We start from the raw sequence: 27,026 nt of genomic DNA, 5'->3' as shown, positions 1-27,026 counted from the left end.
CACCATTGGCTCATTCCATAATTCCCTGTAACATGTTTTGAACACAATGAAGGGCATCTTAAAGTTTATATTCAGAAGACAACCTAAGGGGAATTAAAATCTTGAGCTTGTAATTGAATTGTAAACTGCCAGTGTTCCATTAGCTTTATATATATAGATAACTATAATTTTTTAAAGTATCTTTTTACAATATCAGAGCATAACTATAATTTTGGAAGACAAAACCAATTTTTTTTGGTTTTTCGAGACACGGTTTCTCTGTATAGCCCTGGCTGTCCTGGAACTCACTTTGTAGACCAGGCTGGCCTTGAACTCAGAAATCCTCCTGCCTCTGCCTCCCAAGTGCTAGGATTAAAGGCGTGCGTCACCACGCCCGGTGACAAAACCAATTTTAACAGTGTAAACAATCTAGTCTCTCGAAAATCATGCCAAGTATATTATTTTCATGTTACAAAGTTTGGATGCCAGTTCTTGTATATGGATGCATGACCGCATTCATGAGGTGCTTTTAACACCTCATTAAAGAAACATTGTTTCAAGCCAGGCATGGTGATGCATGCCTTTAATCCCAGCACTCGGGAGGCAGAGGCAGGCGGATTTCTGAGTTCAAGACCAGCCTGGTCTACAAAGTGAGTTCCAGGACAGCCAGGGCTATACAGAGAAACCCTGGTGGGGGGGGGGGGGGGGAGAAGAAACATTGTTTTAAAATTCTATCTTTTATAAGTCTGGTTTCTAGGATAAGAATTACATAAAATATTATCCCAATTTAGAGGCCTCTCTAGAGACCTGTTCCCCTGGGTTGGCTTGTGCCATGTGTTGTTGCCCAGGATGACTCCAGCCCTGAGTTACCAGTTTTAAGCCAACTTTCTGTTACCAATGTTTCAAAATTTTAACGATATCCAATAACTTATAAGCCAATAATCTATAACCAAGACATGCAGAACATATTTATACATTTAGGACCAGTCAGAAATAAAGATGAAGGGGCTGCACATTTACATATTTAGACTAGACAGATAAAATTTTCTTAGTTTTTCTAGCTGTAATTTCAAGGGAGGAGCACCTTGCCAATCTGCTGAACCCAAATGTTCTAGCAGATAAAGTTTTTTGGGTTTTTTTGTTTTGTTTTCCGAGACAGGGTTTCTCTGTATAGCCCTGACTGTCCTGGAACTCACTTTGTAGACCAGGCTGGTCTCCAACTCAGAAATCCACCTGCCTCTGCCTCCCAAGTGCTGGAATTAAAGGCATGCACCACCACCGCCCAGCTAGCAGATAAAGTTTTAACCAGTTTTTCTTTTGAATATGAAACACAGAACAACCGTCAAGCAACAAAACAGAAACCACAGACATAAACTGACAGAAATGGACAGACAGGCATGACAAGGACAGACGTTAGACAGAGAGGGAAGAAAACCAGATGTCCCACTGAAAGAACTCAAAACCACTCTAGCATTCTCCCGGTGGGAACCAGAGAGGAAACAGGATGTCTCCTGACCTCCTCTTGACTTTACTGTCTCTCTAAGCATATGTACAAAAAGCCTGCTAGCATTACCCTGTCTTGTTTTTACAAGGTTTACTCACCACTGGCCCAAATTTTCTTTATTTTCCTTTGCTTGCTTCCTTTTCCTGAGGTGTCCTTCACTGAACCCTTTGCACTCAAGCCACAACATTGGGGTGCCACCTAACCATGCCAGCTCAGTCAGTCAACAGGATCTCAAGGCAGAGAGTGAGGATTTAAAAAGACAATTTGACAACATCATCTTATGACTCCAGCAAATGCTAAAGCAGGTTTAATTTCACCCAGTCTGCTTTTATATCATTCTAGGTACGTGCAAGGAATAGGGTCAGTTCTAAGGTATAAACACAGTAGTCAAGGATCAAACAAGGCATAAATAAAAGTCCATGATCTGTGTTTCTAGGGACCTATCAAGATGATCAGGATACGAGGAACACATTCCTCAGCTGTGTTTTTCTTGAGCTTACTTCCTTGTCCTAGCCAATGGGACAATATTCTTGCCAATTTCTTAGAAGCAGCACTAAAAGTTCTCCACACATTACAATAGAAAGTAAAAGACAAAACCTCAACAGAATGGCTTAGTAGGTAAAGGCACCTTATGCCAAGCCCGATGGGTGACTTGAGTTCTGTGGTGGGGGAGCATGGGAAAGGAATGGTAGAGGAACTTTACAGGGTAGGTGAAATTTTGGTGGAAGAGGTTATGGAGGTCCATGTGGAGATGGTGGTTGGTATCAAAGATTACAAACTGCGGACGTTAGAGAGCACTGCTTCTTACTGGGTACAATAGATAGTAATCTGAGGTACATACTTGAACATCACCCTGAGGTAGATCATGTGAGTGTCTCTGAGGATGGCTGTTTTATATTACCAAGTGATCTTGCAACATATGTTTTTCCATATTCAATGTGCTGCAGCATCCTTTGTCTTCTTTTTTTAAAATTTTTTAAAAAAGATTTATTTATTATTATATGTAAGTACACTGTAGCTCTCTTCAGACACTCCAGAAGAGAGCGTCAGATCTCATTACGGATGGTTGTGTGCCACCATGTGGTTGCTGGGATTTGAACTCAGGATCTTCGGAAGAACAGTCAGTGATCTTTACTGCTGAGCCATCTCTCCAGCCCCATCCTTTGTCTCCTTAAGAAGAAAGCTATAAAAGTATAAATATTTATTACCAGAAAACTTGGAAAATAAAATGCATTTTATTGCCATGATTGAATTTAGACTATTAGCTGGTATTTTGTTCAGGACTAAAACACATAAATAACCCTCACCTGTAACAGAAAGGAATATAGACTCTTGTCTCATTCATATTCCTGTGGCTGTGCCCTATATTTGTGCTTAGTAACCCAATTCATTCATATTCTCTCTCTCTCTCTCTCTCTCTCTCTCTCTCTCTCTCTCTCCTTCTCTCTCTCTAGGATATAATTCTTCTGATCATGTTTTTATTCAGTTTCTCTTAAGGGAGTAGAGGTGGGCAGGAGTTAACAAGCTGTTTGTCTTATGGAAATCTTTTGTTTTCATGAAAGAATGGTTTGTTTATCTCAGTAAACTAGAAAAGTTGATTTGCAGATATGTCCTAGAACACATTCTGTAGACCAAAATCTCACCTGGCCTTGAACTCAGAGATTCACCTGCCCCTGCCTCCTGAGTGCTGGGATTAAAGGTGTGCACCTGCACCATCACACCTAGCTCTCAGTTCTCAGTCTTAAAATAACTTTATTAGAATGCACTTAAAAAAGGAAACAGGTTAAAATCGTTTAACAGCATCTTACTGAAGATGCAGATTTTATTCCCAGCATTCATAAGGTGGATCACAATTACTTTGTAACTCCAGTTCCAGGGTCTGTTGGATTCCTTCTTCTAACTTCTTCAGACTCCTACACATGTGTGATACATATGCATACATCCAGGCAAACATAAAGTAAAATGGTTTAAAAAGATGAAGCAGAGGAGAAGGAGTCCCTGCTGTTAACAGAAACTTTGAGTGTCCTGTGTTGGGCACCATTCATACGTTATTACAGAAATTGGAATATCCCTTTTTTGTTCTTAGTCTTGTTAATGAGAGAATTTAAGGGGCTGGAAAGTTGGTTTAGCAGTCAAGAACATTTAATGCTTTTTCACAGTACCCAAGGTTGTTTTTCTGTACCCACATGATAGCCCACCATTCATTCCAGGGCACCCTTTTTTAACCTGTGTGTGTCACCAGGCACATACATGATATACATACATACATACAAACATACATATAACCAAAACATGTAATATACATAAAATAAATCTAAACAAATGTAAATAAATGAAAGTATTTGTGAGTGTATGCAGAGGGAAGCTTTAGGGGGATTTATTAGTTTATAAGAAAAACAACAAGAGAGTTGGATATGATCAGTATTCAAGAGCCCTGGATGCTCTTCCAGAGGATCTGGGTTCAATTCCCAGCATCCACACAGCAGCTCAACCATCTGTGCCTTCATTTACAGAACAGCAGGCATATACATCATGCTATTCTTTGCAAGGTCTGTGGGTCAAACATGATGGACAATTACCCATTTATAGGACCAAAAAGTGGTGGTCAAAAATCTATAGGACAAAAAAATGGATTGCTTGAAGTCTTTTGGGTTTCTCTTTTTTTTTTTTTTTTTTTTTTTTTTTTGACAGGGTTTTTGTGTGTGGCCCTGGCTGTCCTGGATCTCACTCTGGACCAGGCTGGCCTCGAACTCAGAGATCTGTGTGCCCTTTTTTTTTTTTCCATGTTATTTGGGGGAGGGAGGGTGTGGCTGGGCTGGTTTGATTTAGATAGAGTCTCACTATGTAGTTGGTTGTCCTGGAGCTTTTTTTGTAGACACAACTGGCCTTTAACTTACAGACATCTGCCTCCCTCAGCCTACTGAGTGCTAGATTAAAGTTATTCACCACTATAAGTCAATTGCTAATGACTATTAGGTAGCAAGGTCTAACCTTTCTCTTCAACTTTGTAATCTGCCAGGGTACTATTTCCTTTCCTGTTGCTGTGACAAAACAACACGACCAAGGCAGTGACAGAATAGTTTGCTTGGGCTTTGCAGTTCCTGAGGGTTAGAGTCCATGATGCTGGAGCAAAGGCAGCAGGTAGCAGGCAAGGCTGCTGGAGCAGAAGCAGAGAGTTCACATCGCAAACCACAAGCACAAAGCAGAGAACTTAGGTCTTTAAACTCTCAGACCCTACCAGAGTGACATTCATCCTCCTGTAGGGCCACGCCTCCCAACCCTCCCTAAACAGTGGCACCAGGTAGGCATTTGTCCCCCTGCGGGGCCACGCCTTCTAACCCTACCTAAATAGTGCCACCAGCTGGGACCAGGTATTCAGATGCACAAGACTGTGGGGAATATCTCCTTCAAACACCCCAGTCGGTCCCTATTACATCTCTCAAACTCCATCATAGGCAAGCAATAATAGCACTTGGGATGAATTCCTGTTTAAGAGGGCTATCTGTTGAGCTGTCTGTATCAAGAGAGCTTTGTAATTTACCACATGTAACTTGAATTCAAGTCCCTGTAATCTAGAGAATGCAGAACACAGAAAAGAAAATATAAAACTGCTTAAGAGACCTTGAAAAGTATCATAGTCACTGTTCTATTATTGTGATTAGACACTGTGGCCAAGGCACAACTCTTTATAAAAGAAAGCATTTAACTAGGGGCTTTCTTACTGTTTCAGAGGCTTAGTCCATTGTCATAGCAGGGAACATGGCAGCAGGCAGGAGTGAAACTAAAGTAGCTGAGAGCTACCTCCTAATCTGCAAGTAGAGAGGGGGGCTAGGCTTGGCATGAGCTTTTGAGCCTCAGAGCCCTCTTTCTCCTACAAGGCCACACCTCCTAATCTTGTGGGAGAGTTCCATTCACCGGTGACTAAACATTCAAATATATGAGCCTATGGGGCCATTCAGACCACCATAAAAAGAGACCATATGAGAATTTATTCATTTATTTATTTGCTTATTTATGTCTCAGCAACTGGAAAGTGAATGCAAAAGCAAGGGTCCCTATGGCATGATGGCAGAAGCCAAAGCAGACAGAAAGGATGGAGACAGGAGCCTGATGGTGCTGGGGAGCTTTTCAGACAGGAAGGCAGACCTAGTGCCTCTAGGCAGACAGGGCTGCAGTCTCCAGTCCTCTGCGGCTTCCTGCCAGTGCTAGTTTGTCCAGCCTGACAACAACATGTTTGTTTTGTTTTGTTTACTTCTTGGATTGATCATTTGCTATTATATTATTGGTTATTCCTACTACTTACTATGCTTTTTAAATTTTTAAACAGAACAATAACAAAACTGAATTTCTGTCAACACAACCTCATAATCTAAGGAAAAGAATAATAGGTATGTATTTTTATGTGAAGTTTTGTTGTTTGTTTGCTTTGCCTTTTTTGAGACAATATCTCATGTAGCCCAAGCTATCTTCAAATTCTGTACATACTTGGCTGGCTTTAAGCTCCTCCTCATCCTACCTCTGCTTCCCAAATGCTGAGATTACAGGCACCTAGGTCAGAGTCGATGGCGGTAAAGCATGCAGGTTCTGTATATCCACTGTGTGACTTCTCTGTCCTGGGATGCTCGCTCCCTGGCTCTTCTGTCTTCACCTTCATTCATGTACGAGTGTAATGTTGGTACCACCTTAGAACTGCTTGAGGTAAGGGACATCAGCCATGCTCAGGGAAGTGTCACTTGTGCTTAAGTCTAGACAGTGTGAGTGTGACTATTGATTATAGCAGTTCCCTCTGTCCTTCCTGACGCTTTTCATGAGAGAAAGGATGCTCATGTTTCTAGACTGTAGGGCTGCATCCATACCTACAAAGCCGCATCATGTCAGGGGTTTTTCCTCTTAATATGCATATGTGTTAACGTGCCAACTCTGCACAATGGGGAATCCTCCTATCCCTACAGTAAAAACGTACTGACTTGGCTAAAGTTATGACACCAACACTTTGGGAGTTAAACATAACCCTGTATTTATTTTGTTGAATATAAAGCCAGTGCTGTCTTTATTTGGAACGTATAAAATAAGCTCCTGTTTCTGGGAGAGTGGTGGGAACAATGGTGTCTTGTAGAGGGCATACTTTCTGAATTGGCTGTGGGATGCAGCCATGTGTGCTTCAGGCCTTTCTGCATTGACGCAGACAGATGATTCACAGCATGCAGTGTCTACAGTCATGGGTGTCAGGATTGGCACAACCACTCAGCAGTATCATTCTGGGCCTTGCTTCTTTCAAGTTTTACGTTGCCACTAGCATTTTTAATCTTTAAGATTGGTTCTTCTTGGGCTGGAGAGATGACTCAGTGGTTAGGAGCACTGGTTGCTCTTCCCGGCTGCTCTTCCCCAGGTTCTGAGTTCAATTCCCAGCAACCACATGGTGGCTCACAACCATCTGTAATGGGATCTGATGCCTCCCTTCCCTTCCCCCTTCCCTTCCCCCTTCCCTTCCCCTTCCCCTTCCCCTCCTCCCTCCCCCTCCCCTTCCCCCTTCCCTTCCCCTTCCCTTTTCCCTTCCCTTTCCTTTCTTTCTAGATTTCTAGATTTATTGTATTTTATGTATATGAGTATACTGTGTATTTTATGTATATGAGTATGTATATTGTATTTTATGTATATAAGTACACTGTGTATTTTATGTATATGAGTACACTGTGGCTGTACAGATGGTTGTGAGCCATCATGTGGTTGCTGGGAATTAGACTTAGGACTTCTGCTCTCTCTGGATAACCCCACTCCTCTGGCCCAAAGATTTATTAATTATTATTAATTAACAAATAATAAATAAGTACACTGTAGCTGTCTTCAGATGTACCAGAAGAGGGTGTCAGATCTCATTCTGGATGGTTTGAGCCACCATGTGGTTGCTAGGATTTGAACTCAGGACCTCTGGAAGAGCAGTCAGTGCTCTTAACCGCTAAGCCATCTCTCCAGCCCTTGATGCTCTCTTTTGGTGTGTCTGAAGACAGAGACAGTGTACTGATACACAAAATAAAGAAATCTTTTTTTAAAAATTGATTCTTCATAATCAGAATAGTATCTGTTGCATAAGCAGGTAATTTCCTTTCCCGCGGGAAGAAAAGCCAGAAGCTTTCAGTAATTCACAAATCTTGGTGGACAAAGTAGTTTCAAGTGTGTGAATGAAAGCAAGAATTTTGCAGAAGGAAAGGTGATTATCACAATTTTTTTATTATATAGTGGGACACATTACCACACTGTCTAAAAGAGGAGCTCTATTAGCAAAGAAAAGGACAGAGAATATTAAGTATAACTGGTATTTTACTACTGATATTCTTAGCAGTTGTTTTAGATACATTTCAGGGGACAGAGAGATTGCTCACCAGATAAAGCACTTACTTTATATGCATTCAAATAAGAATTTTAATCCCCAGACCCCATTAAAAAATGAGTGGATATTTAACCTCTGTTATACCAGTATGCATGGTGGCTAAATAGGGTCCCCTGAGCAAGCTGGGCACATTCGAGGCAAGAAACCCTGCCTCAATATATAGTATGGGAATGATCGAGACACCTAAGTCAACCTAGAACCTGCATCTGTACATGCATAGAAGGGCACCTACATAAATATATGCCATTCCAGTGCATATATTCCAGGAGCACTCATACATACAAATAGTCCATTCCAATATAATTTTCCAGTAGGTTAGTAAGGCATGCTAAAGCTTAGAGAATGTATACAATTAGTTGTGAAATTATAAGGAAGCAATGACAAAATTGTAATTAAAATCTCTTACTTCAAAGCCCACATTCTTGATTTCCTCCCAATAGCTTTTCTGTCAGCCTATCAAATTTTCCAACTGCTTTTACCCTCCTACAGCGTCAAGGTCTCATTATGACAGTGAGAGTGAGTATTCTGCTTCCAGCTCAGAGGATGATGAAGAGGCTACAAAAGACGAAGAAGAAGACACTAATGTGGCCAGGCTCTCTCAGAAGAGTCAAGGTCAGAATAGACTTCTTCCAGCTCCTGTTTCCAAAGAGACACTGCCTAAGAAAAAGAAAAGAGACAAAGCGGTGAGTGCAGATGGAGTCTTGGGCCTTAAAGGATAGTTGTATGCAGTCCCCTTCGTAGGCTGCCTCACACGGGCAAGTCTGCGGCGGGGCCAGCAGTCATTCTCCTTACTTTCCTGTGCTCTTTACACATGAATTCCCACACATACTTGTTTCTGTTCTTGAACTTTCTTTTTACTCCTGGGTACATAGTCACGGTCAGTGCTGTAATATACATAGTGTCTCTATATTATGTAGCCTTGGCTGCCCTGGCAGTCACTCTGTAGACCAGGCTGGCCTTAAACTCACAGAGATCCTCCTGCCTCTGCCTCCCAAGTGCTGAGATTAAAGCTGTGTGCCACAACACCTGCTGATTAGTCTATTCTTTTATGTTTTATGAGAGTTAATAACATTTATTGATAGAATTAAATTATCTTTGGTGTACTATTTCTTTAAAAATCCTGTCAGTAACGTTTTGTAGTCAGACATGTTGATACACTGTTGTTCCCAGCTGTCTGGGAAGCTGAGGAAGGAGAATTTCTTGAGCCCAATGTTAACTAATATTAATATATAGATTTTATATAGCACAAATATCTGAAATTACTTAGCCCTAACTTTTCTTTGTCTATTTCAGAGTGACTTGGTAGAAGAATATTTTGAAGCCCATAGTAGTTCAAAAGTCTTAACATCTGATCGAACGCTGCAGAGGCTGAGGAGAGCCAGAGTGGATCAGGTAGGCTGTGAGGGTGTTACCAGCGTTGTCTGCTGTGACTTGAGAATGCATCAGAGAGAAGTGAGCCTGAGCAATCGCCCTGATGCAGTAAAGCACACGTTAATGCGCTGTGCTCATTAAATGTTTATTGCATGAATTAGATGATTAGAATTCTATTTGACATAATTAATTTTACCTGTTTTCTTGTGTATCTTTTTAGATTTAGATTCAGGATTTAGATTAACTATGGAGGTCATAGCTTTCTGATAACCAGGTACTACTGCTCTGTTCCTCACTGTAATCATTGTCCTTTACATAAGAAAACCTGTAGCAGACTGCTCACTGTCACCAGCTTTGCAGAAGGTGTGAAAGTTGTCTTCCTTGCTCTTTTGGAAAAAGTTGTAGAGTGGAGTAAGGTAGCAAGGGTGACCTTGCTGAGCTCATTTTACAAAATGTCCACTATATCTGCCTTTGTTGGAATTTTGACTGACATCCTCCTCCAACATAGGTCACAACCGCTGAGTGATGACGTCTTTCAGTAGGGCTTTCCTAGCCTCCATAGGCAGCTTACGTGCATGCACCTCCCTCTATAAATAAAGAAAAAGCAAAAGTCTAAAAGGACAATGGGGTTTATAATTTTAGGGCAAGAACAGTGTTATTGGCTGACTTCCACGTTGAGGTACAACTGCTCAGCAGTAAGAGCATGTACAAGGGCCTGCCTCAGTTTCCAGTGCCCATATCAGCTGCCTCACAACCCCCTGCGTTCCTGATTCACGGGATCTGATGTCCTGTTCTGGCCTCTTTGGGCCATGAGCACATTTGGTGCATAGACGTGCATGTACTCATACGCACACATAAAAATCCATTAGAGTAAAAAAAGTTGAGAGTGATTGAGGAATATGCCCGACAATGAACACAATCAATCAGTCAGTCAATCAAGCAATCAATAAATGGAAGGGGAGAGAGAGACAGAGAGAGAGAGGGGGGGGTTTCCAAGGAAGCAAAGGCACTAATGTCTGCTGTCTGTCTTTTATAAGTAACATAAGAGAAACCTAAGTGGCTCTAAGGTCAGAATGACCTTCGAGTGAGTAGGCTCCAGGAGATTGAGAACCTGCTGATGATAGGGAAGGGAAGGAAGAGGTTACAGACATAGCACGAGCATTTGCTTCTCCTGCCTGTGGGTTAGCAGGAGGTTAGCAGATCGAGGCTATATGCCATGTCTGTCTGACTTGTTGAACCAGTCAGGTGACTGAGGAGTGTTCTTATGATGGTAGAGACTTAAGGAGGAAAGCAGATAACCTCTACAGCCTTGGGTAAATGCTGGCAATCTTTTTTTTTTTTAAGATTTTATTTATTTATTATACATAAGTACACTGTAGCTGTCTTCAGACCTCATTATGGGTGGTTGTGAGCCACCATGTGGTTGCTGGGATTTGAACTCAGGACCTCCAGAAGAGCAGTCAGTGCTCTTAACCGCTGAGCCATCTCACCAGCCCCAATGCTGGCAATCTTACTTGTGCCTTGTTGTGACGAGCCAGCTGTCATGGCTGAAAGTGAGTCAGGAGTCAGGAAGTTATACTCCACTCAGTTAGAAGGAGCAGGCAGCACATCAAGACTGGGAATGGACAGCAGTAGTATAGTCCCCTGAAAATTGACATTTCAGGTATAAGTGTGTAGATGAAAATAGCACTGCCAAGTTCATACTCAAGTAAATATCTCACTGCCTAGGATGATAGCGGTGCTTTCTGTGCCCTATCTGCTCTAAACACCAGAAGACATGAGCGCTTAAGATGAGGTTCATTTCTCTTTTAAGTGTGTAAATAAAACTATAGGACCTGATATTTGGGATTTTGATTGTAACTTTCAGTAGTAGAAGTGTGTTTGAGTCAGTGAGGTGGCTCAGCGGGTAAAGACCCTTAGCACAAAGCCTGGTTCTGACATCAGAACCTACGTGGCAGAAGGACAGAACTGACTTCTCGAGCTGTCCTGTGGTCTTCACACGTGTGGTGTACTGTGGCTCATATGCACTGGTGCATACAAGTAAAACAGTGAGGCAGAACTAGAGTAAAGATGCAAAGGCCTTCTCATAGGATTTTCAAAATGTGTTTGATTTACCAGCTTGAAATTCCAAAGTTTTGGGCTCACTGTCATCAGTATTTTATATTACTGTCATCTTTACAGATTGTACCATACTGTGCAGTTTGTATTGCTGTGACTAATTCCCAGGACAGCAACCTAAGAGGGGGAGGACTTAATTAACTTCCAGTTGTAGTGGTAGAATTCTCATTCAGTTTCAGGGACCGAGCCTTCACATGGGGGCTTGGTATATCCATACCACAGCACCACAACACAACACCAGAGACACGGCATTTGTTAAAAATAGCTTTTGAAAAGGAACAAATACAAGTTTATTATTGATGGCAAATTATAAAGAAACTTTAATGTTTTCTGAAAATTAATATTTTATCATTACCTTACTTTTTACAGTCTTTCAAAGCTACAGGTTTGGTTTTCTCTGATTGTTGTTTTAATGTTGTTACTATTATGCAGAGTTCAGTTCAGGGCTCATACTTGTTAGAAAGCACTCTGGCAGTGAGCTACAGCCCCAAACTCATAGGCTTGGAGAGGTATCACTGTTTTGTTTTTTTCTTTGATTTGTATTTGTCTGTCTGAATTTGGTGTGAACACTGAGAAGCATATTTGGTCATTTTATAGTATGTATGTATATGTAAAATACATATATATATTTATATATATCTTATTTTTATTTTTTATTTATATATTTTTTAATTTTTTTTTTTGTTGGTTTTTCAAGACAGGGTTTCTCTGTGTAGCCCTGGCTATCCTGGAACTCACTCTGTAGACCAAGCTGGCCTAGAACTCAGAAATCTGCCTGCCTCTGCCTCCCAAGTGCTGAGATTAAAGGCGTGCACCACCACCACCAGCCAGTACCTATATTTTTAGATTAAAATTTTATATTTGGAGTGTGTTGTAATCATTTAAATGGTTCTAGGCAAACTTAGCAAAGTTTTGTATTGTTAAAGTTTTGTATTTTTTTTTGTTTGTTTGTTTGTTTTTTTGGTTTCGAGACAGGGTTTCTCTACATAGCCCTGGCTGCCCTGGAACTCACTCTGTAGACCAGGCTGGCCTCGAACTCAGAAATCTGCCTGCCTCTGCCACCCAAGTGCTGGGATTAAAGGCGTGCGTCACCACGCCTGGCTTTGTATTGTTTTTATATACTTGAAATAAGGAGAACTTTGGGGGCTGGAGAGATGGCTCAGAGGTTAAGAGCACTGACTGCTCTTTCGAAGGTCCTGAGTTCAAATGTCAGCAACCACATGGTGGCTCACAACCACCTGTAATGGGATCTGATGCCCTCTTCTGGAGCATCTGAAGATAGCCACAGTGTACTTACATATAATAAATAAATAAATCTTTTTTTAAAAAAAGGAGAACTTTAAGAGGAGTTGTAGACACGGCGCTTACAACCTTTTATAACTGCAGGTTTAGGGGATCTGATGTGCTCTTCTGACCTCCACAGGCACCAGTTATACACAGAACACTCATACACATAAAAAACCCTAAATCCTTAAAAATAACTTTTAATTAAACAAGTATTTAAGCCATGTGTGACATATTTTTTTTAACATTCAATTGGTACACTTCTGATCATACCTGATTTAAGTCTTTATTTCCACTAAGAACTTTGTCTCTCTTGTTTTTCAAAGAAAACTCTGCATAACTTACTGAGAAAATTTGTGCCTTCCTTTTCTGCTGAAATTGAACGATTGAATCAACAGCATGAGAAACTGTTTCATAAATGGATGCTTCAGTTACAGTAAGTTATCATTGTAAGCCCTACACAATGAAGAATAAGTATATGTCTGTGTTAAAACATGATTTGCCAGGTGTGATGGCATGTGCCTTTAATCCCAGCTCTAGGGAAACAGAAGCAGGTAATCTCTGAATTCTAGGCCAGCCTGGTCTTCATAGTGAGTTCAGGACAGCCAGGACTACCTAGAGAGTCCCTGTCTCAGAACCCAAAAACAATGCCAGGATGGTTATGACGTACGCCTTTAATCCCAGCACTCAGGAGGCAGAGGAAGGTGGATCTCTGGGAGTTTGAGGCCAGCCTGGTCTCCATGGAGAAACCCTGTCTCAAAAAAAAACCCCTTAACCAAACAGAAACCATAGTCTGCTGCTGTATTGATCACAGGTTGGCCCTCTCAGTGGGCGAGAGCACTGCTCTAGGAGCACTTTCCCTTTTCATCGTTGCTTAGTTTTTCCATTTGTATTGTATGTGTGAATGTGAGTGTGTGCGCGCTGCAGTGCATGTAGGGGTCAGAGGACAATTTGTAGGAATAGGGTCCAAGGGTAACACCTAATGGCAGGCGTGTATGCCAAGTTCCTCCCCTAACTCCCACTCACGCTGTTGTGGTATTTGTTTTTCTGATGCTGTGATCAAACACTAGGACCAAAAGCAACCTGGGGAGCAAAGAGTTGATTTCATCATAGTATAGTATGGCTGTAGTTATAAAATGATGATTGGGGGAGCGAAGGCGAGAACTCAGGCAGTTCTGTTCCTCCTCCTTACTTGCCTCCCTGTACTGTAGCTTTTCCAGAAGCATCTGCTGCTTCCCTGTGGTCAAACCTTCCAGCTAATGCTGGCACTTTCAGGTGTGCGTTAGTGTAGGAAAGTACAGTTAACATGGTAGTGCGGTTCACTGTTGCTCATTCTTTTGTTCATTTCAACTCTCCTGTAGCCCATGTGAAACATTGCAGGATCGGCCGTGGTTCCTCTTACGTCAGGCTGCAGAAAAAGCTGACAAACACTGGGACTGTGAAGGGTGAACACAGCAGCTTAGCTGTCTAGCTGCCCCAGTCCGCCCTGCACTTTTTTTTTTTTTTGGTTTTTCGAGACAGGGTTTCTCTGTATAGCCCTGGCTGTCCTGGATCTCATTTTGTAGACCAGGCTGGCCTCAAACTCAAAAATCTGCCTGCCTCTGCCTCCCGAGTGCTGGGATTAACGGCGCGCAACACCACGCCCGGCCCCCGCCCTGCACTTTTGATTTACTCATGTATTTGTGAGGCAGAGTCTAGCCTGAAGCTTGCTTTGTAAACCATGCTGGCTCTGAGATTACAGCAGCCCTGCCTCTGCCGCCCAGTGCTGGGATTAGAGGTGTACACGGTGGGGCTGCTCTTTGTACATTACCCTTTGTTCTTTGGGGTTTTCTTTTCTGCAGTCCTTGTGAGCTGGAAAGAAACTGGGGATAAAGCTGGCAGTCAGGAGTCTCATGCTGTAATTTTACAGACATTGTCCTTCCTTACAGCCTTGGGTTCAACATTGTGCTTTATGGCTTGGGGTCCAAGAGAGATTTACTAGAAAAGTTTCGAACCACCATGCTTCAAGATTCCATTCATGTTGTCATCAACGGCTACTTTCCTGGCGTCAGTGTGAAATCAGTAAGTTTACTGTTAAAGGAGTAATATTATGTCCTCTGCCACGTCCTGGCCCCTTAACTGTTATAGTACAATTTCTGCTTCTGAACACTGTATATAAAGGATTTTGCTTTAGGCTTCAGACCACTTAGATCATGTGTTTGTATTCAGAGCAATTGATCTTTAAGTTTTCATGTTTGAATTTCCTACCAAGTCACTGACGTGGGGCAGGGGAAATGGCTTGTTCTGTAAAGATCTCAGTTCAGTCTCATGAACTCTTTCCTTTTCTAAAGAACTAGATGTGGTCTGTGCTTGCAATCCCAGTGCTAGAGAAATAGGGGGAGGGAGGGGCTGAGCTCAGGGCTCACTGACCATCCAGCCCAGCCTACTTGATGAGTTCCCTGCCAGTGAGAGACCCTGTCTCAGAATAAACGACGAGGCTAGAGAGTGGCTTAGCCGTTAGGAACGCTTGCTGCTCTTGCACAGATCCAGGTTCTGTTTCTAGACCCCTCATGGCAGTTTACAACTGTAACTCCAGTTCAGTCCAAAGCATCTGACTCCTTCTGGCCTCCTCGGGCACTGCACGCACGTGTTGCACATACATACATGCTGGCAAAACACTCATATTAAAATGAAAAAAAAACCAACTTTTTAGGAATAATTGATAAAAAAAAGCACACACAGCACCTGAAGAACAGCACCCAAGTTTGTCCTGTGGCCTCCACATTTACCTGCATACAAATGTGCACCCAAACAAGCCCATGCACAAATAATCACTGTCTTAGTTAGGGTTGCTATGGCTGTGATGAAACACCATGACCAAAAAACACAAGTTGGAAGCAAATGGGGAGGGAAGACATTTGGCTTACACTTCCACATCATAGTCCATCATTAAAGGAAGTCAGGGTAGTGACTGAGCTGGTCAGAGGCCAAGGTGCTGCATTCCTGGATTACACTTTCTGACTTGCTCAGTCTGCTTTCTTATAGAACCTAGGACACCCACAATGCTCTGGGCCCTCCCCATCAATCAGTAATTAAGACAATGCCTTACAGGCTGGTCTATACCTGGGTCTTAAGGAGGCCTTTTCTTAGTTGAGGTTCCCATCTCTTAGATGACTTTCTTGCTGTGTTAGATTGGCATACAACTAAGAGGTCGACTTGTCTGAAACCTTAGGGAAATGCTGCCTTCATGAACTACCCCAAGTTACTAGTAGAGCAGCTAAGAACATGCTTGCATAATCTGCCATTTTATTGTACCTGTGTATCATTTTGGTACATAAATAATAAAGGTATAAGAATAGTATATAGTTTTATAGTTTATCATATACCATTTTTACTTCAAATGATTACCATCTGAGAATTATATCAAGGTTTTGGATATTGGATAGTATCCAATGTAGTTTCACCTTTTTAGTGTTCCTAGTGTTATATTGTTTTTGGTTTTGTTTTGTTTTGTTTTGACACATTCATAGTTCGTCCCCCACCACACACACACACACACACACACACACACACACACACAGCTTTTTTCCTTTGGTTATTGGGACAGGTTTTCTCTGTGTAGACCAGGCTATTCTAGAACTCTCTGTGTAGACCAAGCTAGCTGCCAGTTTACAGAGATCTGCCTGCCTATGCCTCCAGTATGCTGGTGTACACCACCACACCTGGCTTACATTTATGGTTCAATAATTTTTGTTTTGTTTTTCAAGACAGGGTTTCTCTGTTTGCCCTGGCTGTCCTATTCACTTTGTAGAATAGGCTGGCCTCTAACTCAGAGATCTACCTCTGGGTGCTGGGATTAAAAGCATGCACCCCTACCTTCCCAATTTGGTGGTCTTATGATTTTCCTGCTCTCTTACATTGTTCGTACCACATTCTTATGTGATATTGGATATTATCCAATGTAAATTCCCTCTTTTAGTATCCCTAGTCTTGCTGTTTCTTTTGACACATAGTTGGTCTCCCAACCACCACTACCACCCCTACACACATACTGTTTTTTTCTTTGGTTATTTTAGCCTTAAGTATTAAAAAAAAAAAAACTCCAACCAAAATGATTTAGATATACTTAAATACCCAGTGGAATTTTTTTTAATTGTCTTCTTTTTTTTTTAAGATTTATTTATTTTATGTAATATGTGTTCAATCTGCACGTATACCTGCATGCCAGAAGAGGGTATTGGATCCCTTTACAGATGGCTGTGATCCACCATGTAGTTGCTGGGAATTGAACTCTGGAAGAGCAACCAGTGCTCTTAACAGTTGAGCTGTCTCTCCAGCCCACCCAGTGGAGTTTAAGTGCTTTTTGAACTTCATGAGAATATCAAAGTCATTTTTAATTTATGAAAAAATATTAATTTGCCAGTTGTATTATCCTGTGTGACAGAGTAAGTTGCAGTTGGTAAGGTACTTTTGCACTTCTGTGATGCAGATCCTGAACTCTATAACTGAAGATGTCCTCAGTCATGTGGGTACTTTCCAAAGTGTTCTGGATCAGCGGGACTGGATAATAAACAGATTTAAAGAAGGTAACACAAAGTACTTCATCTGTAGCATTTAGTGTGAAGTTATATACTGCATTGCTATATTTAATTATTTTAGACAGAAAAAATGAAGATTATTTTAATATTGATACTCTGGTCAGTGCCAATTTAGATTTCTTTAAAATAATTTGTCTTCCCTATTACACTTATGTGGTCTATGAATTTCCTCTAGCTGAAAGGAGTTACACCTAATTGTCTTAACTCTGTGTGGCCTTTTTACTTCTGAATAGTTTTACTTTTTGTTTTCTCAGTGGTGTGAATTGCCTGTAACAGATTTGTATTTTTATGATGTTTAATATTGTGTGTATATGCTTGTTTATAAGTGTGTGGGTGGGGGCAGCAGTGATCACACTTGACTGTACTTGTGTATACAGAGGCCAGAGGTTGACATGGAGTGCCTTCCTTAATCTATCTTCCTCCCCACCTCCCGGGTTTGTGTGGTCTCTCACTGTAGCACTGAGCTAAGAATTTAGCTGGCTGACCATCAAGCACCAATGATCCTCCAGTCTCATCCTTGGCTTCTCAGTCCCCGGGATGACAAATCTAGGCTGCTACACCCAGGCTTTTATGTTTTCCTTTTGTCATTTAATGGTGCTAAGTGTTGAACTCAGGTCTTCATATTTGAACAGCAAGCAGTTTATCTCCTGAGCCATCTCCCCAGCTCCAGATATTGTTCAGTTATTTTTTTAAGAGTTTTTTATGTATGTGAGTACACTGTAGCTCTCTTCAGGCACACCAGATCAGATCCCATTACAGATGGTTGAGAGCCACCGTGTGGTTGCTGGGAATTGAACTAAGGACCTCTGGAAGTGCAGTCAATGTTCTTTTTTTTTTTTTTTTTTTTTTTTTTTTTTTTTAAGATTTATTTATTTATTATATGTAAGTACACTGTAGCTGTCTTCAGACACTCCAGAAGAGGGCATCAGATCTTGTTACAGATGGCTGTGGGCCACCATGTGGTTGCTGGGATTTGAACTCTGGACCTTCGGAAGAACAGTCGGGTGCTCTTACCCACTGAGCCATCTCACCAGCCCGCAGTCAGTGTTCTTAACCGCTGAGCCATCTCTCCAGCCCTCGTTGCTCATTTATAACGTGCTTATTTAGCATCTTACTTTGACATATCCTTTAATACCTAAACATTATATATGCTAAAAATGTTACAGTCCTCACTGAAAATAATAATTGAATTTCTTTTTCTTTTAGATTCTTCTTTAGAACTCTTCCTTCTTATCCACAATTTGGATAGCCAAATGTTAAGAGGAGACAATAGCCAGCAAATTCTTGGACAGTTGTCATCATTACATAACGTGTATCTCATAGCATCTATTGACCATCTCAATGCTCCTCTCAGTAAGTTTCTTGTTACTGTCACTCTTCCTTGAGTCTTACAGAATTTTCTTACTATTTTTCAGTAAACTTTCAACTTGTTAAAAGGTGGTCTCAATTTGATTTCAAAAGTAATTATTGGAAATAAGAGTGTACACCATTTACATCTGAATCACACGAGGAAGTGTTGGCCTGTTATTCTGGTTCATTAAGTTTTAAAGATTCATTTGTTTATTTTATTTATACGTATTTTGCTTGTGTAAGTTTATGTATACCAGAGGCCCATGGGCATCAGATCCCCTGGAACTAAAATTATAGGTGATTGTGAGCTGTCACATGTGTTCTTGAGCCGAGCGTGGTGGTGCGCATGCCTTTAATCCCAGCACTCAGGAGGCAGAGGCAGGCGGATTTCTGAGTTCTAGGCCAGCCTGGTGTACAAAGTGAGTTCCAGGACAGCCAGGGCTATACAGAGAAACCCTGTCTCGAAAAACCAAAAAGAAAAAAGAAAGAAAAAAAAAAGAATTAGCATTCTTAACTATTGAGCCATCTCTCCAGCCTCCTTGTTAAGTTTTACTTTATATATATAAAGTATGTAAACCAGGGCAGCCTTGAACTCACAGAGATCCACCTGCTGGGATTAAAGATGTGTGCCGCTATACCTAGCTGCCTTATTAGATTTTTAAAAGAATCGCTGATGGTGCTGTATTTAAGGTACAATTAAAGCTTCGGAAGTTATCCAGGAAGGTAGCTCATGACCCTGGCACTTGTGAGGCTGAGACAAGAGGACTGTGGGTATGAAGCTAGCCTGGGCTACAGAATGAGACCTTGTCTCAAAACCAAATAAAAAGGTTAAGATATTGGTTGACAGAGGAAACAGATTGCGAGTTATAGGTTTATATAAGGAAGTGACAGAATAAAATAATTGATGATTTTTTTTCTTTTAATGCATACAAGGTGTAAACCCAGACCCTTGTCTGCTTGAAACGTGCTTTACCCCTGAGCTGCATTCCCAGCTTTTGGGCACTTTCCCTTGATGCTTCTTCATTCTGTGCTGCAGTGACATCTCATGTAACGTGACTGTATGACAATAATTTGTAATTCTTTGCTTTGATCATGTTCTATAGTGTGGGATCATGCAAAGCAGAGTCTTTATAACTGGCTTTGGTATGAAACTACTACATACAGTCCTTATACTGAAGAAACCTCCTATGAGAACTCCCTTCTGGTTAAGCAGTCTGGATCTCTGCCACTTAGTTCTCTGATTCATGTCTTACGAAGCCTTACCCCCAATGCAAGGTAAGAATAAAACCCATAAGGAAAATAGTGTATATAAACACACCTATACCTACGCACGCACGCAGCACTGCAGATGTGGCTAGTGCTCAGGTGCTTGACTAGCATGCTAAATACCCTGAATCTGACTCCCAGAACCACTGAGAAAATAAGTAATGTGTGTATTTAGGGACAGGAGTGGAGACCAGTGGTATAGTACTGGCTTCGAATGTACAAGGCCCTCAATTCAATCCTAGCTCTTCAAAAGACAAAACCTGTTTTGTACACTTGAGAATATAGTACTGAATTTATCAGTGGCACTGCTTTAGTTTGATTCTGCTGTTGTGGTAAATACCACAACCAAAAGCCACTTGGGGGAGAAAGGGATTTATCTGGCTTACACTTCTGAGCCACAGTTCATCATGAGGGAAATCAGGGAAAGAACTCAAATAGAAACCCCAGGCAGAACTCATGGAGGATGCTGCTGGCTGGCTTGCTCAGGCTCATGTTGAGGTATTTTATAGCCCAGCTCCACCTGCCTAAGGTTGATGGCACCCACAGCAGGCTTGGCCCTCCTCCATCAATTAATAATAAAGGCAGTTTTCCCAACAGACATTCCTACAGAACAGTGTGATCTGAGAATTCCCTCAATTAGGAGTCCCTTTCAGATAACTCTAGGCTGTATCAGATTGATAATGGACAGTAACTGGGGAGCTGGGTGTGGTGGCGCACGCCTTTAATCCCAGCACTCGGGAGGCAGAGGCAGGCGGATTTCTGAGTTCGAGGACAGTCTGGTCTACAAAGTGAGTTCCAGGACAGCCAGGGCTACACAGAGAAACCCTGACTCGAAAAACCAAAAAAAAAAAGAACAGTAACTGGGACAGAAACAAAACTACCTGCATGCTGTAAAGGGTTAAGAGGGATAATAAAAATAGTTAACAATACTGGATTATACAGTAGGCGAAATATTCTATGAATATTGACCAGTAAACCTAGAATAATTTTTTCTTATCAGATTGTTACGGGCTGGGGAGATGGCTCAGAGGTTTTTGTTTTTTGTTTTGTTTTTTTTTTTTGTTTTGTTTTTGTTTTTTCGAGACAGGGTTTCTCTGTATAGCCCTGGCTGTCCTGGAACTCACTTTGTAGACCAGGCTGACCTCGAACTCAGGGATATGCCTGCCTCTGCCTCCTGAGTGCTGGGATTAAAGGTGTGCGCCACCACCGCCTCCCATGGCTCAGAGTTTTAAGTAAAACTGCTGTTGGTCTTCAATTCCCAGCACCCATATGGTGGCTCCCAGCCATCAGTAACCTGTATTCCAGGGAATCCAGCAGTCACACAGATAACATACATGCTTACATGCATGCAGGCAGCTTTTATGTTTCTGAACAAAATGTCTAATGTCTATGTTGTGAATATCAAGAAAGCTTTTGTTGTATTGTCTTTTATGGGTGTGAGTTGGGTACTAGCTGTGCTACTCAGCAAGAGAGGGTTTTTGCTGGTGATGTGGTTGGATACTTTTGAGACAAAGTCTCAAACTGTGTAGTCTTCGCTGCCCTGGAACCCATGGTATTGACATGGCTTCCTGGAACAACCCAGAGATTTGCTTGCTTATGCTTGCTGAGTTCTAAGACTAAAGGCCTAGGCTGCCACACCCAGCATAGGACAGGAGTCTGCGACTGCTCAAGCAGCTTGACACCACACAGGTGTCTGCAGACCTGCCTCAGATTTTATTATAGGAAATGTGCGAGAGCAGAGAGGAGACGGGGAGAGGGAAAGAAGGGGGGGGGGGAGGAAGGAGGAGGGAGGGAGGGAGAGAGATGCTAGATAGAATAGTTTTTCCAGTGAGGTTGTGGTTTTCTTCGAGAAGGGGAGGAAAGACGGTGAGTGACATTGAACTGGATGTATGATGTTCTTCCTTAGATTCACTACAAAGAATTATTTACTGAGGCTGATTTGGTTTCTCTTTTCCTTTTGGTAGGGGGATTTTCAGGCTACTTATGAAGTTCCAGCTGGATAACCAGGACAGCCCTTCCTACATTGGTATCAACATGTGTGATATTTAATGTGACTTTCTGTGCCCTGTGTTCCCTGTTGTAGAGTCCCTTGGGAGCCTTGCATTTCTCACAGCAGAGAGGGTTGGCTGCTCTGAGGGGATGTCTGTCCTATAGCCAGTGTCCAGCATCTTTAGAGATGCTCTTAATAGATTCTGTGCTAATGGGAAATGGAACACCTATTCACTCACTTTTAGAATTCCATACACTACTGGAACTATGTGTATCTGGCAGTCTCATGGTTGCCATATATGGGGCAACTTATTTGTTACCCCCTTGGCAAAAATGTGTTAATATGTACAGAAATTTTAGTGATCACGTTTTTTTTTTTTTTGGTTTTTGGTTTTTGGTTTTTGGTTTTTTCGAGACAGGGTTTCTCTGTGTAGCCCTGCCTGTCCTGGAACTCATTCTGTGAGGCTGGCCTCGAACTCAGAAATCCTCCTGCCTCTGCCTCCCAAGTGCTGGGATTAAAGGCGTGCACCACCACGCCCAGCTTAGTGATCACATTCTTTAAGTTACCTTCCTTAAAACTCAGTTGGTATGACTTTCATGTGGGTCCCGAACAACTGGAGCGGGAGCTATCCCAAAAGCTGTTGCCTGTCTGTGGGATATGTTCTACCTGGGCTGCCTTGTCTGGCCTTAGTGGGAGAGGATGTGCCTAGCTTCACAGAGACTTTAAGTTCCAGAGTTAGGGAATACGGGGGGGGGGGGGGGGGGGATAGCGTGGCACCAGCTCAGGAGAAGGGAAGGGGAATGGTGGAAGGATTGTGGGATGGGGGTGATCAGGAAGGGAGGCAGTTATATAAAGTAAATAAGTTTAAAGGGGGGGGGGGCTGGAGAGATGGCTCAGCGGTTAAGAGCACTGACTGTTCTTCCAAAGGTCCTGAGTTCAAATCCCAGCAACCACATGGTGGCTTACAACCATCTGTAAAGACATCTGACACCCTCTACTGGTGTGTCTGAAGACAGCTACAGTGTACTTACATATAAATAATAAATATTTTTTTAAGAAAAATAAGTGCTAGCTTCGGCAGCACATATACTAAAATTAGAACGATACAGAGAAGATTAGCATGGCCCCGGTGCAAGGATGACATGCAAATTCGTGAAGAGTTCCATATTTTTACACAGGGCCCCCAATGGAGGAGCTAGAGAAAGTACCCAAGGAGCTGAAGGGGTCTGCAACCCTATAGGTAGAACAACAATATGAACTATTCAGTACCCCCAGAACTCATGTCTCTAGCTGCATATGTAGCAAAAGATGGCCTAGTCAGCCATCATTGGGAAGAGAGGCCCCTTGGTCTTGCAAACTTTATATGCCTCAGTACAGGGGAACACCAGGGCCAAGAAGTGGGAGTGGGTGGGTAGGGGAACAGGGCAGGGAGGGTATAGGGGACTTTCGGGATAGCATTTGAAATGTAAATGAAGAAAATATCTAATAAAAATTGGAAAAAGAAAAAAAAAGTAAAAAAAAAAAATCCCAGTAAACAAAATACTGATTAATGTACATCTGTTTATCTCTCCAGGACTTTCTTTTCAAGATTTTTACCAGCAGTGTAGGGAAGCATTCCTTGTTAACAGTGATCTCACACTCCGAGCCCAGTTAACTGAATTTAGGGACCACAAACTTATAAGAACAAAGAAGGTAAGACTGCTGTTGGAGCCTTGGGTCTGAGGGCTAGTGCTTCTTGTGTACTAAAGACAAGGGCAGGGGAAACAGCCACAAAGGAAAAAAAACAGAAATAATGTCACTGAAACCAGGGGACAGGAGAATGATGGTACTTTTTAGTGAGTGTCGGATGCTTCTGAGAGGCCAGGAAGCAATAGACGGAATGCATCTGCAGTTTGGAATATGGGGTGAGGTGGTAGTGAACAGGTGGCCTGCTGTGCGGCAGATGGCCTGCTTCGAGAAAAGGGAGACATATTATGGACAACTCTAGAAAGATGAGGTGCAAGAGGAATGATTTGAACAAATTATTTTTTTTAAAGTGCATATGCCATTTTATTACAGGTTACTTAAAAACCAAGTCAGAGGAAGCTGCATGGGGGTCTTGTACTTTAAGCATTAACATTAGACACAAGCACTAAAGAGAGGCCATTAGAAAGGGGACAGTATATGGTAAGATCCTTCATTCGGCTTCACATGAATTCTCCATCCCCTAGGAGCTGTAGGCCCCTGCCTGCCACCTTTCACTCACTATGGACAGTCCCCTCTGAACATAATGGCTTTATTTGTTGAAAATAACTAGCAGTTGTACTAATCATTTTTAATAAAGGAAACCCAGGTTATCAGGCAGGAATAGGAAAGTGCATGAGGAGAGTTTTGAGTGTGCATATGCTGTCGCCTGAGAACAGACCCAGGTACCCGTGGCTGAGCTGAGCTTCCTCTGCCAGGGAACTGTGGCACACACTGCACTCCCACTTGTCTTGCCGCCAGCATTGCACCAGCAGTCCAGAATTCCTGCCTGCCTGAACAAATGATTTCTAATTATTTTACTGCATACATGTTTTATCTGTATCTGCACCATGTATGTGTGCATGCCTAGTGCTTGTAGAAACTAGAAGAGAGCGATGGATCCCTGGAACTGGAGTTATAGACAGGTATGAGCTGCCACACAGGTGCTGAGAATCAAACCCATCCTCTGGAAGAGCAGTTATATTCTTAGTGCTGAGCCATCTCTACAACTCCAAAAGATAGTCTGAGGCCAAAGCTACTTGAATGTCTTCCAAATGAGGTGAAGGCTGGAGGAGGCCTGGCACACTTTCATTCCTGCGGTGGGGAGGAGGAAGCATGCAGATATCCATGGGTTCCAGGCTAGCCAAGGCTACATGCATATTGAGACCCTGTCGCAAAACACAACAGAAGTCAGTAAGATGAAACTTGTACTGGGGGAAATAAAACAGAAAAATCCCTGTCAGGTTTGGAACAGGATGGAGGATCTAGCAGGAGTGTCCAGCTACATGAAGCATCTGAGTTGGAGGCCACCCTGGACTACAGAGAGTGAATTCCAGGACAGCCAGGACTCCACAGAGAAATCTGTCTCAAAATCCAAAATAAAATAAAATCTGTGGGGCGATGGTGGTGCAGGCCTTTAATCTCAGCACTTCGGAGACAGAGTCAAGTGGATCATTGAATTTGAGGCCAGCTTGGACAAGAGTTTGTTCTAGGACAGGCAGGGCCACACAGAAAAACCCTGTCTTGAGAAATACTGTCTTGAAAAACCCAAAATAAACAAATAAATATAAATTTAAAATTCAGGGTTTTTTTGTTTTGTTTAACCTTCAACAGAAAGGTCCAGATAGCTTCCTTACAAGGGGTTAACAGATGGAATGTTCTTTTCTCTTGTAGGGAACTGATGGTGTAGAATATTTATTAATTCCTGTTGACAGCGGAATATTGGCTGATTTCTTGGAGAAGGAAGAGGAGGAGGCATAGGCTGTCTCTTATCCTTGAACTTTCTGTGGAAGCCTCATTGTGGCCCAGCTGCTGCTCCTCAGTAAGAATGCTGGTTTACATCCAACATTAGGTCATTCTCTCCAGCATACAAGATGTTCTATGGAAGAGGCATAGCATCAATTTGAACTTTGATTAGCCTGGCTGGTGTACTGTCTCTAATACTATGCAGTGGTCGTTGAGTTGGATAAAAGTGCCTTTAATTTATTACTTCTCTGGAGACTTCTTGCTGGTTGTACAGTGTGCTCAGGGATTCTTTGGAACTGGATGGTTTTGGGTTATTTTATACTGAATGCTATCCCTAATTTTTGAGGGCAATTTAACACTCCAGAGCTGAATTACTACAAGTGCACTTGCTTCAGACGGTCAGAGGACAAGAGTTCAGAGTAGCGTTCTCACGGGACTGATGAGGAAGGAGGTGTCCTGCTTCTCCTGAGATGATGGTAGAAGATGTCAGTGGACTGAGATGACACAGCCTTCTCCTTGTGGACTTAGGCCACACATGCTAAATAAAGACAGCCAGCACTGTTCAAATGAGATCACGGGAGAAGTACAAGGGATGTGTGCATATGTGGAGCATGTGTCCAATCTAGAAAGCATATTTAAAATCGTTGGTATCGGTACCAGGAGAAGCCAGGCTAAGAAATAAAGTCCTGATTTACATTTTATTGTTTTCAGTACAGTAGAAAATAAAAACATTTCATCATTCTTGTACATTGACATTTTCTATTTTCTTAAATAGCTCACAGGGATAGGTAGCGCACACCTTTAATCCCAGCACTCAGGAGTCAGAGGCAGACGGATTGCTTCTCTCCTTTAAGACACAAGACCTGAGCTCACATTTGTAATACCAACATCAAGAAGGCAGAGGCAGAGGAAAACATGAGTTCAAGACCTAGACTAGTTAGTGAGTTCTAGACCAGTCTAAGCTGCGGTGATGTCCTGTTTCAAAAACAAACATTCAGTAAATAAATACACATTGGTAACATGAAACCTGCTGGTCTGCACTTTGCTTGTGTGGAATGTGGTATGTGGGTGTCTGTGCAGAGACTGAGTAAGATGTCTTCTACCACCTTCTGCCTTATTTCCTTGAGACAAGGCCTCTCTTCACTGAACCAGAGCTCCTTGTAGGCCAGATGGGCTGCCAGTGATCCTGTCTTCACACCAGTACTGGTGTGACAGGCACAGCCATGCCCAGCTTTTTGTGAGTGCTGGGATCCAAACTCAGGTACTTCTTACCCACTGAGACATCCCCCCAACTCCATGTACTTTCACAGTTTTGCTTAATTTCTCTAGTGTAACTCCTACAGTATAAACAAACATCTGATTATAGAATGTGACATCTTTGCAGTTGCCTTTATAGTTTTTGTTATTAGATGTCGCTCTTAATAAATCAAAGTGCAGTTTGCAGAGTCCTTTTGTAGTTTTGTTTTGAAGTGTCTGGCAAGGATTGAATGCATCGTACAAATCTAATGGGTACCTAGGCAGATCGCTATACACTCACCCCCTTCTCTGAGCAGCATTGTCCCTTCATGCCTAGCAGTTATAACCTGACTTGAAGCTCTAATTCCTGCCTAATTGGTTTCTGGGCTGGAGGTGTAATTTCACTGGGGGAACTCTTGATGTTATTTTAGTTTTTAGGTTAGCATACAAAAGTAATGGATTCCCTTATGCCCTTTCAAATACATAGTATCCCTG

At 42.1% G+C, this 27,026-nt stretch overlaps 1 protein-coding gene and 1 non-coding gene across 6 annotated transcripts in view; both read left to right on the top strand.

Annotated features, from left to right (window-relative positions):
• The window catches only part of Orc2 (origin recognition complex, subunit 2), a 42,343-nt gene extending 15,600 nt beyond the window's left edge, over nucleotides 1-26,743 (top strand). For 3 of the 5 annotated variants that reach the window (NM_001271526.1, NM_008765.3, NM_001025378.2), the window contains 11 exons: nucleotides 5,811-5,871; nucleotides 8,361-8,554; nucleotides 9,165-9,263; nucleotides 12,971-13,080; nucleotides 14,573-14,705; nucleotides 17,113-17,209; nucleotides 18,428-18,574; nucleotides 19,675-19,846; nucleotides 21,802-21,863; nucleotides 23,401-23,519; nucleotides 25,224-26,743. In NM_001271526.1, the coding sequence (NP_001258455.1) occupies nucleotides 5,811-5,871; nucleotides 8,361-8,554; nucleotides 9,165-9,263; nucleotides 12,971-13,080; nucleotides 14,573-14,705; nucleotides 17,113-17,209; nucleotides 18,428-18,574; nucleotides 19,675-19,846; nucleotides 21,802-21,863; nucleotides 23,401-23,519; nucleotides 25,224-25,310 (1,281 nt within the window). In that variant the 3' untranslated portion in view covers nucleotides 25,311-26,743. The remainder of the gene's footprint in view (nucleotides 1-5,810; nucleotides 5,872-8,360; nucleotides 8,555-9,164; nucleotides 9,264-12,970; nucleotides 13,081-14,572; nucleotides 14,706-17,112; nucleotides 17,210-18,427; nucleotides 18,575-19,674; nucleotides 19,847-21,801; nucleotides 21,864-23,400; nucleotides 23,520-25,223) is intronic. The other 2 variants (XM_030252150.1, XM_011238453.3) reach the window with 1 other exon arrangement.
• On the top strand, nucleotides 22,893-22,999 carry Gm23966. Its single transcript, XR_003949166.1, has one exon. It is a non-coding gene; the product is annotated as a U6 spliceosomal RNA (small nuclear RNA).
• Nucleotides 26,744-27,026: the final 283 nt, after the last annotated feature.

Source organism: Mus musculus, chromosome 1, assembly GCF_000001635.26.
Source record: "Mus musculus strain C57BL/6J chromosome 1, GRCm38.p6 C57BL/6J".
Taxonomy (NCBI): Eukaryota; Metazoa; Chordata; class Mammalia; order Rodentia; family Muridae; genus Mus; species Mus musculus.
Note: the sequence above shows the minus strand (reverse complement) of the source record. Positions and strands in the feature narration are given on the sequence as shown.